This window comes from Sorex fumeus, unplaced genomic scaffold (genome assembly GCF_029834395.1).
Source record: "Sorex fumeus unplaced genomic scaffold, SorFum_2.1 ptg000039l, whole genome shotgun sequence".
NCBI classification, from domain to species: Eukaryota; Metazoa; Chordata; class Mammalia; order Eulipotyphla; family Soricidae; genus Sorex; species Sorex fumeus.
The window spans coordinates 2288381-2300527 of NW_026606096.1; the positions used below are offsets into that span (position 1 = coordinate 2288381).

Genomic DNA, 12147 nt, shown 5'->3' on the forward strand with positions numbered 1-12147 from the left:
AATGGCAACCACATTCAGCTTGGTACTGGGGGTGGGTGAGATTAGTGGACTGGGGAGAACCTGCTCATCTGAGCCACAGCCCTGATTCTACAGGGTGTGGCTGTTACATGGCAGTGAGGCGACAGTGCTCCCAGACTGCAGGTTTCAGGAGAAGAGAGAAATCTGGATTTTTAAAAGTAATCCCTTCCCCTCAGTATTCAATTAATCCATGTTTTCCAGACACAGTGGGCCCTACAATAAATACTTTGACAGCCTTAACTAGACCTCTGGTTGCCTATTTGTAACCTCAATGACAGCCCAGCGGGTGGAGCATTTGCCTTGCATGTGGTCGACCCGGATTCGATTCCTCCGCCCTTTTCAGAGAGCCTGTAAGCTACTGAGAGTATCCGACTCCCACGGCAAAGCCTGGCAAGCTCCCCGTGGTGTATTTGATATGCCAAACACAGTAACAAGAAGTCTCACAATGGAGAGGTTACTGGTGCCTGGTCAATCAGATTGATGAACAATGGGAGGACAGTGCAGTGACACAGGTTGTTGAAGAAGATGCTGATAGAACTGATAGAAATGCCTAAGAGAAGTTATCATATGTCCTCACATTGCTTCTGCTGCATTACATGAACTATAGTTTCTGCCCTAAATAAGGACCTACTGGATGGAAGTAAAGAAAAGTCTCATTCAGGCCTGTGGCTCTCTCTCTCTTGCAGTCACTGAGACAGCAGCTGTATATGAAAGCTCTTTCTATTGGTAGGAGAGTTTTCCATCCAGAGATTCCTGTTAGCTGCCAACTTAGAATCTCACTTGTAGGTCCACAGGCACCTCCAGTCATTGTGCCCACTTGCTACCTAGTCTTCATCCCTCCTTCACCTGGTGTCTTTCCCACTCCTTAAGTGACATCACTATTAGTTCCCTATTGCCACACTCAAATTGTGGAATTTCTCTTTCCTCTTACACTATAGCCTAACCATCATAACTCCTGTCAATGTTATATTAAAAAAAATTGCAAATCTGACTTCTTTTCACCATTTTCTATCATTACATCCCCAAAGTCTAAACCACCCACAACCCTTGCAGAAACCACAAAGTAACCTCTGAATGGAAGCCTTGCTTTTCTTCACAGGCTTCTTCATAAAGCAGCAGGTAGCTTTTTAACGGGCCCTATTCAGGTCCCTGCACTCTTTCCCTTATCCAACCCTTGTATATTTTTCTTCTAGGCATTTGCTGTTACCTATCATATCTGTTACTATCTCCTCCCTTGAAACTCAACTCACCGAGATCAGAGCTTTGCATCTTAACAATGTATTCAGAGAGCCTGCATTGTGCCCAGCACAAAGCAAGAGTTTAATTCCTATTCGGTGGTCTGAGGAATTGTCCTTGGTCCCCATATCAACTTTCCATGACCAGAGCCACGGCCTGACCCAGCTCCCCAGTGCAAGTTTACTCACTGATTGAGGAAAGCAAAGAGGTATCTCATGATGATCAGAGTAGTCTTGGGCAGGGCCAGGAGGGCTTTGCGGATGTGCAGGGCTCTCTCTTGCAGGTTGTCCATTGCTGAAAGAGGAAAGCCAGGCATTACCCTCCACAGTGACTGAGCGCTGGAAGTACTCACCTTACCCCAGCAGGTGTAACAGAGTGGCTAAGTGGACACCATGTAAGGCCTTCCATTACGGTGGCTCCTTGGAGGATGGGGGCTACTACGATGAGGCACAGACACTAGTGCAGGACTTAAGGTATATACTCTTTGGGCACTCAAAGTTCATCCCTGTACCCCTTATTAAACCCTCCCCTCCCCTTCCCCCCAGACAAGGAACTGTGCATTACCTAGCTCTAACTGTTCAACACCCAGCCTTGGAAGGTCTGTGTGGGAAGGGGAGTGTGGCTTGTTCTGCCTGCTGTTACTCTCTGGGCAAACCTGGCACATCTTTTCCTGCTTTATCTGCAGTGGGGAGAGCAGGAAGAACATGGCTAGAACTGAAAACAGCAGGCCCCTTATGCTGTGGACAGTAATAAGACAGACATAAGGTGATCTGCTGGTGGCCGCTGTTATGGGCTAGCCTTCCCCTTCCTAGTGTGCTATGTGGCTACCATGCATTTTGATAAGGACTTGTGTGTGAAAAAGAAATAGCAAGTGCATCTCAAAGGTAAACTGAGCCTCCAACTATTCTCTTGGTAACCTGAATACACTTAAGACATAAAGCCTAAAAGAAAGTCATGAGGGACGCAGGCACTTAGTTACCCACAACTCATTTGCACTAGCCACAGTGGGTCAAAACAGGAGCTCTCTGAAGGCTCTGGGGCCTTTCTGAGAATAAAAGAGAGGTCAGCGCTCAGGGTGTATGCTGAGTCACAATGCAAATATGGAGAGCATGAAGATGGGCAGGTTTTGGAAGAAGGATCTTTTCTCCAGTTCAAAGGCACTGCCTCCCCCACCCTATGGAGCCATCAATTCAATGGTTCTAGGAAGGCAGATATTAAGCCAACTTTTGTGAATCATTTTCCATGGAAAATAAATGCAAGGATGTTCCAGTATAATGAGCGAAACGAAATATCCAGGAATAACTTTTTCAAGCCCTACTTTCACAATTAGAGGCAGAGAAGCTCCATGAAGGAAAAAGTAGAGAAGAAATTTCTCTACGGGAAAATATCATATTACTACTTTAAATGTACAGAGGGCTTTTAGAGAAGAATGTCCATTAATATATCCAGCAGTTAAACCACTTTCTGTTTAAAGAGAAAAAGAAAATACTTCTGTAACAACTTGGTCTTTTCCCTTTGTACCATGAAATAGCACAACACTTAAAAAAATGTGTAGACTTATAATAACTGAAAAGGAATAGATATGAATACAAATGCGTTTTATTGAAGAAAGATAAAACCCGGGAAAACAAAGGATATGAATAATAAGAAAGAAAAAAGCCAGGAGTTCCAACTTGTGGTCCTAGATTTTTACCAAAGTCATGGTACTTAAGTCCTCTCCCACCAGGAAATGAAGGTGTGAGGACCAGGAGAAGGAATTTTGGAGGAGGAAGGAAAAATATTCCCCTAAACCTGATGAGAACAGCAGACCAATGGAAAGTTCTTACCTGTCGCTACAAGTCCAACTTCCCTCAGAACCCAGTCTGCAGTTAAGGTCATACTTACTAACACAGGCCATCAGGTCGTGGAAGATGTCCTTAGGAAAGAGGGGGTGCTCCAGCCCCCGGAAGTACAGCTTCAGGACGCCAGCAATAGAATCCATATCATGGTCATTCTGGTCCCCTGCCAGGGGGTCTTCTCCTACCCCCAGAAAGGAAAGGCACAGAAAGGCAACATAAGACAAAAGATGAAACAGAGGCAGTGGAGAAGGAGTGACCTAATAAAGTCATTGCCCCAGTCCAGTGGTGGAGCACCCAGGACCAGGTAAAGCCAAGACTGTGCAGGCTCGGTACTCAGTGCCAGGCCTTTATTCTCATAGCACTTCGTGCTAGTCTAGCTCAGGGACATTCTTCCCTGTGGACTTGGGCTAAGGGGACATTGCGATGGACTTTCTCACAAGAATCAGGATTCCAGCTTGTGGCTAAGTCTCTGGGGATGGAAAATGAGACCCAGGAGGCCAGCTACTCCTGGCTACTTCTCACTCCACCTGGTCTGCAATGAAGGATACCTACTCAGAGGAGAACAATCGTGCCAGAGCTCCCTATGGAAAATTTCATATCAGACGTAATTAGATTTAATGATAGGACCAACCTCAAATTGAAACTATGTATATCCATTACAGTGACGGAAATTGCCAAAGCTTGCCTATTACCCTAATAGCCCACGAGATAATAAATGGCCTATGATGAACAGGCGCATTAGCCTTGATATTAACTGCCACCAAGGATTCCGGATGAAGCTATAAGCCACCCAGATATTATAGTTAACTTCTTTGGGTTTGGCAGATAATCCTCAGGAGAGGGGCAGGATAAATGGGGCTCAGGAGGGGGGAGCTGGGTGTGTTCCGGCATCTCTCTGTGGGAGGGAGTAGGACTGACAATCTCTCTCTCTCTCTCTCTCTCTCTCTCTCTCTCTCTCTCTCTCTTTCTCTCTCTCTCTCTCTCTCTCTCTCTCTCTCTCTCTCTCTCTCTCTGGAACAGCCAAACTATCTTAACCTGAATGCCTCAGGGGCACAGTTTGAGGGGTGCCTCAGGGGACAGATAAACCTTTGGTCTTATCAAGGCTATTTCCTCACCTCTCTCAAAGGCATTTTTGATATCATTTACTTCCACCTGTGATCCTGATACCCGGAAAATTCCTTCATGCTGTAGACCTAGAAAGACAGAAAGAGTGACCAAGAAGAAAAAAACAAAACCAAATTTGCATGCACAGCTCTAAATGTATTTGAAGGTCAGTCTCCCCCAGTCAGATGCACCCCATTTCTCTAGTGCAAGGATTCTGGAGAAACCACTAGATGGCATTAGCCTAAGAAAATGTTGAGTTAGTTTTTGAGCCACACCCAGCAGTGCTCGGGACTGGTTCTGCATTCAGATATCATTCCTGTTAAAACTCTGGGGACCATATGGAGTCTTGGGGATGAAACCTGGGTCAGCCATGTGCAAGGCAAGTGTCCTGCCTGCTGTACTATCTCTCTGTCCCCTGCTCTATTACAATTCTAAGAGAGAGGCAGGCTGCTTCCCAATACAAAAAAAAAATAGGTTTTGTATATATTTTTGGGTCATACCCGGTAATGCACAGGAGTTACTCCTGGCTTTGCACTGAGGAATTCCTCCTGGCGGTGCTCGGGGGACCATATGGGATGTTGGGAATCAAACCCGGGTTGGCTGCGTGCAAGGCAAATGCCCTCCCTGCTGTGCTATCCCTCCAGCCCCTTGTATTTCCCTAGTTCTCTCTATCAAGTAGAGACACCATACCTGACACTTATTTTGTTGTCGTTGTTTTACTTTGGGGCTTATTCCTGGTGGTGCTTAGGGAACCATATGGAATGTTGGGGATCAAACCAGGTTCAGTGTGTGCAAGGCAAGCAACCCACCCACGACATCCTGGACCCCCACTCTTCCCCACTTTTTTTTTTTTTATTATCCAGGGTCAGGAATGGAAATTGGGAAGACCATTAACTAAATTTCATCAGAATTTCATAAGGTCTGAGACTATTGTTATGGCTTTAGCTGTTCTAATACTATATGACTGTTCTAGAGAATAATATCCATGAAATAGAGCAGGGCCAGTTTAGTAGTGTAGCTGGATGCAAAGCGAGCCACTATCCTTCATTGAAGTTTTTCTCATATGGCCTAAAGGTACGGATGTTTCATTATTATAATATATGATAATTTTAACTGCTGGGTTGTTGATGATAGAAATATATAATATATTTAAAGGTGTGTGGTTATTGCTGTTAAGAAGTTTTCAAATAAATAAACCAGCTTGTCCTCACAACAGTCATGTGGCTGAGGTACCAGAAAATCCATTTTCTAGTGATGACCCAGGTTATCACTTAGGTTGACCAGGTGATGAGAACCAGAGCCAGTATACAAATTCTGACCTTCTGTGGTGGTGTCCTCATCCCTCAAACATGGCATGTGGGGACCACTGGAGTGAAAAGGCACAGAGGGCAGGAACCATTTAGGTTCAAGGTGGATATGGCACCCTGAGCACCATCTATGCAAATGCAAAGTTGGTGGGGGGAGGAGGAAGCACATTGCTCAGTGCCAGCCTTGTAATTGCCCAGATCTGCTAACTGTGAGGGCATCAGGCCTGTCCAGCACTTCTCAGGAGTCTTACGTCTCAATCTTGAGTATTTTACCAAAATCCTTTGGTTAGGGCATGAGTATTATTATTATTATTATTATTATTATTATTATTTGCTTTTTGGGTCGCACCCGGTGAGGCACAGGGGTTACTCCTGGCTCTGCATTCAGGAATTACTCCTGGTGGTGCTCAGGGGACCATATGGGATGCTGGGAATCAAACTGGGGTCGGCCGCATGCAAGGCAAATGCCCTACCCGCTGTGCTACCTCTCCAGCCCCAAGTCTTAATATTTTTTGTTTTTGGGCCACACCCCAAGCTTAGGGCTTAGTCCTGACTAAACGGTCAGGGATCACTCCTGGCAGGACTTAGGGGACCCTACGTGGCATCAGAGATCAAACCTAGGTCAACTGCATGTAAAGCAAGCACCCTACCAGCTATAGCGATTTTCAGGCCCATTAAAAAATTTCTTTTGTTATGTCAGAGAAATCTCAGATTTTTAAAAAAATTTTTTTTTCAGATTTTTTTTAGGGAACAAAAAGTAGAACAATGCTACATTTAGCCCATTCTTTCAGAACTACTTCCCTTAAAAAGGGGTAACAGAACTCTATTAGCCAAGTGGTCAGAATTATCTATGGATGCCAGAATAATCTATGGGCAAAGTATTAGCTTTTATTTGCTCATTTAAAGAAGATAGACTTCCAAGAGTTACCGAGTGATCTTTGTCTTGAAAAAGAGGCAATAGGTCAAATAAGTCTGGAAGCCTCTGAGCTAGACTTTAGGAGGTAAACTCTGCAGGCCAGAACTGAAATCCTAAATGCAGTTGAAGTACTGACACTGTCACTGTCCTCCCGTTGTTCATCAATTTTCTCGAGCGGGCCCAGTAACGTCTCCATTGTGATACTTGGTTGTTACTGTGTTTGGCATATCAAATACATCATGGGTAGCTTGCCAGGCTTTGCCATGCGGGCGAGATACTCTCGGTAGCTTGCTGGGCTCTCCGAGAGGGGCGGAGGAATCGAACTTGGGTGGGCCATGTTGGCTGCGTGCAAGGCAAACGCCCTACCTGCTGTGCTATCACTCCAGCCCGCAGTTGAAGCAATATTAAGAAATAAACAGGGGCTGGAGGGCGTTTGCCTTGCACGCGGCTGACCCGGGTTCAATTCCCAGCATCCCATATGGTCCTCCCAGCACTGCCAGGAGTAATTCCTGAGTGCATGAGCCAGGAATAACCCCTGTGCATCACTGGGTGTGACCCTAAAAGCATTAAAAAAAAAAGAAAAAGAAAAATAAGCAAAGGGGTCACTTCTTGCATTGAATTTATATTCTTGCTTATAACAAACCTTACATGTTGTCTGTGCCTCTAAGGACCATTCCTCTCTGAAGAGGAAGGAGAGGCAATGGCAAAGCCTGGGGATCCCAATGGCGGGGCAGCCACCATCAGTGTGGTGCATGTAGGGAGGTGCAGATTGGTAGCCTCACCCGTGCAAGGCAGGCGCTTTGCCATTGAGCTATCACCCTTCTTCCTCCCCCTCACCGCGCCCTGGCCTTTCTTTCCACCCTGCACCATTACTCATATTTTGTGCTGTCAGGGCTCCAACCCAGGTTGGCTGCATTCAAGGCAAATGCCCTACCAGCTGTATTGCTCTGGCTCTATTTTCTCTGATGGTTCTAAGTTCACAAAGCAGCCTGGAATCCTTCCAAAATATTACATTCTGTTTGAAATCCTCCAATAGTTTCCCAGCTCACTCAGAATAACCAAAGCCAAGAAAGCCCTAAGAGTTTGGTCTCTGGCTTTACCTGCTGTCATTCTCTCAGTCACAGTCACAATGGTCATCAGTATTCTTTTTTTTTTTCTTTTTGGGTCACACCCGGCAATGCACAGGGGTTACTACTGGCTCTGCACTCAGAAATTACTCCTGGCAGTGCTCAGGGGACCATATGGGATGCTGGGAATTGAATCTGGGTTGGCCGCTTGCAAGGCAAACACCCTCCCTGCTGTACTATCACTCCAGCCCCAGGTCATCAGTATTCTGGGTCCTGTTCTACCAAGCCCTCTGCACTGGACACTCCCAGATATGCAGGAATTCCCTTCCATCACTGCTTTCATAACTACCTGAACATTACCTTCTCAGGAGATGTCTTTTCCAGAACAACCTACCTGAAAACTGTGTCACCTCTTCATTCCCTCTCTCCTCCCCTTGCTTTATACATTCCTTCAGTATCCTCCCCAACATTGGACACACAGCATGCTAGTTCATCAGTGGACCATCTGTGTATCTGTCCACTAATAGGATGCAAGGTTCATAAAGATAACAGCCTTTTTTTTTACACACAGCAAACATATACATAATATATATTTGCGGAATTAATGAAATGTGTGAATAAATGAAGAGGCATCCAGACTCTCTTCTTCCTCTTGTCCTTTAGGCACCAACAATTCCTACTCGGAACTCAGCTTGGGTTTATCTGTACCAATTGCTTGGCCATTAATCATTATTATCTTGTGAAAAATTTTACACTGCTGTCCTGAATTACTATAGCTTATCTTCTTCTTGAACTTAACTGTTCACATGCTTATTTATTTTCTTAAAAGTCATGTGAAGATAGGAATAATACATTACCCCTTTCTTGTGTCCTTGTTTGACAATGCATGGTCTCTAGCATTGATCAGTGGCTTGATAATTAACTGCTGACCATTCAATAATGGTGTCTATTTAGTTCAAGTGAATAAAGATTAATAAATTATTACTGGTTAAAATGAGATGGGTTTTTGTTTGGGGGCCACACCAGCCTGCTCTGGGGTTACTCCTGCCTCTGCACTAAGTACTCCTGGTGGGGCTCAAGAGACCATATAGCTTGTGGGGGACCAAACTTGGATTGGTCATGTGCAAGGACCTCCCTACCTTATCTCTCTGGCCTTGAACATCTGTTTTAAGTATACTGAAATCATTGTTATTCCAAAAATGATCACCAAACAACATCCCAGTTAATAAGAAGAGAAGAGAGTGAGGAAGTGAGAAAGAATGGCTGCCTTTGAATTTAGACCAACAACCATCTACATACCTCCCTACCTCCAGAAAGGCCACTCTGTCCCCTTTCCTATAACTAGGCAGAGCAGCATATAAAAATAATTTGTCTTAAAATTAAAAAAAAAACTACACAATTAAAATTTCAATGATATCCTGTTCCTAGAAATCTTCATTCTGATTGCCAAAAAAACTGTGCTTTCTAAAAACTCCTAAAGCTGGATGATCAATTATATGACATTTCATTTCCACTAATTCTTAAATTTTGCCTAAGAAGTCTAGGAGCCGATGAATTATTGAACTTGAGATTCAGCTTCATCTAAACAGAAGACAGTGTGATCTGCCTTAGGCTACGAGGGAGCCAGACCCTCAATGTAGGTTACGGCTTTAAGACCTGCTCTTACTGAGCTCTTGGGGGGGGGGGGGGGCGTCTACACAAGTGAGACCAACCAGAATAAAAACGGAATATCATGAGGAACAAACGCAACATTATAGGAGTTGCTTTCAAACTGGTGTGATGCAGAAAGTCAAGATGACATAATGGCCTGGACGTGCACTGAGAGATACCAACGCGTGCAAAGACAGTGAGTAACGTCGAAACTTCGTCACACATCACACCAGCTGGACTGACTCACATAACAGCTGTAATTTAAAGCCCACTCTACAGCTAGAAAAGGGAGTGTGTAAGTCGTTTTTGAGGTAAAAACATATGATGTTTTTCTTCCATGTCTTGGTGTGGCCATTCTGAAGCAGCTGACAGTAAGAGAACAAATAAAATTTTATTCATTTTCTGAGAATATCAGGATGGGAACTCAATTCCTATTCTTATTTTACGGAGAATTCCTGGAAGTTCTTCGCTTTGCACAAATATGGGCAAAGCTGCAAGTCCTGCTTACCATGTCTGCTGATAAACCGGATACAGCTTTCTACCACCAGCGGAATTGCCTGGCTGGAATCCTGAAAAGCCCAAGAGAAACACGGGGTCAGATTCTTTCAGTGGGACAACCTACACCCAGAGAAAGCAGACAAGTTTTATAGAACTGGATGAGTGGTCAGTCTACAGAGAAGCATCTGAATGCAAACACATTTTTCTCTTCGTAATGACATACACACGCCTGAAATTCAGCTGTCCCAAATGGAACTTTTCTTCTTCTTCTTTTTTTAATCTCAAACTAGATCCCCAACCCTAGCAATCCAATAAAATCCAATCAGTTTGATGATACTTCCTGCTGTTTGCCCCCTAAATATTTAAATATTTCTCAAATCCAGACATACTCCATTTTGGCTGGAGTTTCCTACGTCCCCGCTCAGGGTAATTTCTCTTCCTTTATTTTATGGGATCCTCTTTCCTTTTTTTCTTTCATATTTCCTAAGTAAACCTATTTCATTTGAAAAACAACTTCTCAAGTTCATTTCAATTCTCCCCATCTCTACACCAACCCAACCCACTGATGAATCTTCCAGGCCTCTAAACCAACTTCCTCTTCCTTCATATAGTGACTATATGACCTTTAAAAGGACTCATCATTGTCTCTCTTTCAAAGACTTCTCACTTTCTTTACGCAGCCATGTGTGCGCACAGAATCCAGCCTTTGCTCCAGTTTCCTCTTCTTTGACTCTTCCCCAGTCTTTCTGTTGCAGTCACTCTGGGCTTGCATTGTGTTGCATCAGCTTCTGCTACTGAAACTCTCTGTGTGTCCTTGACCCCCACTGGAAGGATCCTGGTTCAAGTAAAACTGCCTCACTGGTGCTTTCCCAGACTCCCCATATGAGCTCAAGTCTCATCTTAGCACCTTGTACTTGTTCTTTCAGTCCCAATTGTGATTTAATTGTGTATGTCTGTGTGTGTGTGTGTGTGTGTGTGTGTGTGGGCTTGCATTTGTGATTACTACAGCTGAAACTTCAAAGAACAGATGCTAGGTCGATTTTTACATGTTGAACACTGGTCATGATGTTCTCATATATGAGGTGCTCAACTAAAATCAGTTGAGGGTAGCAGAATGAACCAATGAAGCATCTGAAAGGGGAATGGGGGATGGAGTGATGGTACGAGAATCAAGATACATGCCTGGTCCCCAGAACCAAATGGTGCCCTGAGCATCCATGGATGCAAACCTGGAGACCGCCAAGCACTTCTGGGAAGAGCCCAGGGCCTTCTAAGCAGTGCTTTTGGAAGGCTCCTTCTGCCTCAAAGAAAGGGAGTTTGTTAGGCATAAAAGATAAAAGAGTAAAGCGGAGCTGTGTGTGTGTGTGTGTGTGTGTGTGTGTGTGTGTGTGTGTGTGTGTAAAGTCAACTCTTGGGACTTTACACACAATCTGGGCGACTACTACTAGGTAGTAAGCAAAGAAGAATCCTCAGATATCCATTTTTGCTCTGCCATTTTGTTACACAACTCCAACCTCATTTATTTCCTCTGGGCCTCAACTTGGTATATACAAACTGGGGAGGAGACTGGTGCTGAGATGAGTAATATTTCCTATTGCCACATGAACATGTGCTTAACATTTACAGAGGGATTAATAGAGGCGTTGGGCCATGAACTAAACACTTTGATGGATGGGTGCTAGTAGCAAACCCATGAGGTGTTTATTATTATTATCCTCATCTGACAGATGAGAAAATGAAGATTAGAGAGGTTGTAATAGCTGCCTATGGTGACATAACTCTAAGTGGTAGAGCCAGAGCTCAAACCCAGGCATTTTCCTTCTGAGAACGAACACTTCCCTATCACCCATCCCACATCTTGGAACTTTGGTAAACATTGCCAGGTGTGCATGCCAAAAATTACTTAAAAACATCAGTTTATAGCGCAGCTCAATGCATGAAAGGGGGAAGAAATGAGTCACGCAGAGGGGACCGAAAACCAGCAGAAAGGATCTCCGATGTTCGTATTGAGAATTCCTGGATTTTGCAAGCAGAAGGAGTCCTGTGGCTTCTGCCCCCTTCACAGGCTGGTCGTGTTCCCCTCCACTGGCGCTGAATTTTTCAGTGTAACCATGGGGTTTTGGCTCTACTTAGGGCAGCAGCGGGACCTCAGGAAGATGTCACACTGCGAGGAGAGCTGGCATGCCCGCCAGCTTCCCAGCTTGCTGGAAACCCAAGCTGCTGCCAAAGGCAGAGCTGCATGTGCTAAAGTGGAGCTGGAGTCACGAAGGTCTCAGTGACCTAAATGCTCAGCTGCTTCCTCGGGCTCTCCAGCCACGGGAGCCAGTGTCAGCCCTTTTGTCGCCAGCACCAACTTCTGCAATTAGTGATCTTGGAGGAAGAATCTTTGTCAGTCCTTTGTACACACTTCCACTCCATTAAAAAAAAAAAAAAGCAAAAAACCCCATTTCAGGAATTTTTTCTTTAATATTTATAAGCATGGTCATTATATTTTCTTTTGCAAACAGCAGTAC

The 12147-nt window shown here is 44.5% G+C and overlaps 1 protein-coding gene across 3 annotated transcripts in view; it reads right to left on the reverse strand.

Moving 5' to 3' along the window:
* Nucleotides 1–12147, reverse strand: part of SRGAP2 (SLIT-ROBO Rho GTPase activating protein 2) — a 297179-nt gene that overhangs the window by 23285 nt on the left and 261747 nt on the right. For all 3 annotated transcript variants that reach the window (XM_056118890.1, XM_056118889.1, XM_056118891.1), the window contains exons 14-17: nt 9645–9705; nt 4208–4285; nt 3139–3273; nt 1443–1548 (exon numbers count right to left, since the gene is read on the reverse strand). In XM_056118890.1, the coding sequence (XP_055974865.1) occupies nt 1443–1548; nt 3139–3273; nt 4208–4285; nt 9645–9705 (380 nt within the window). The remainder of the gene's footprint in view (nt 1–1442; nt 1549–3138; nt 3274–4207; nt 4286–9644; nt 9706–12147) is intronic.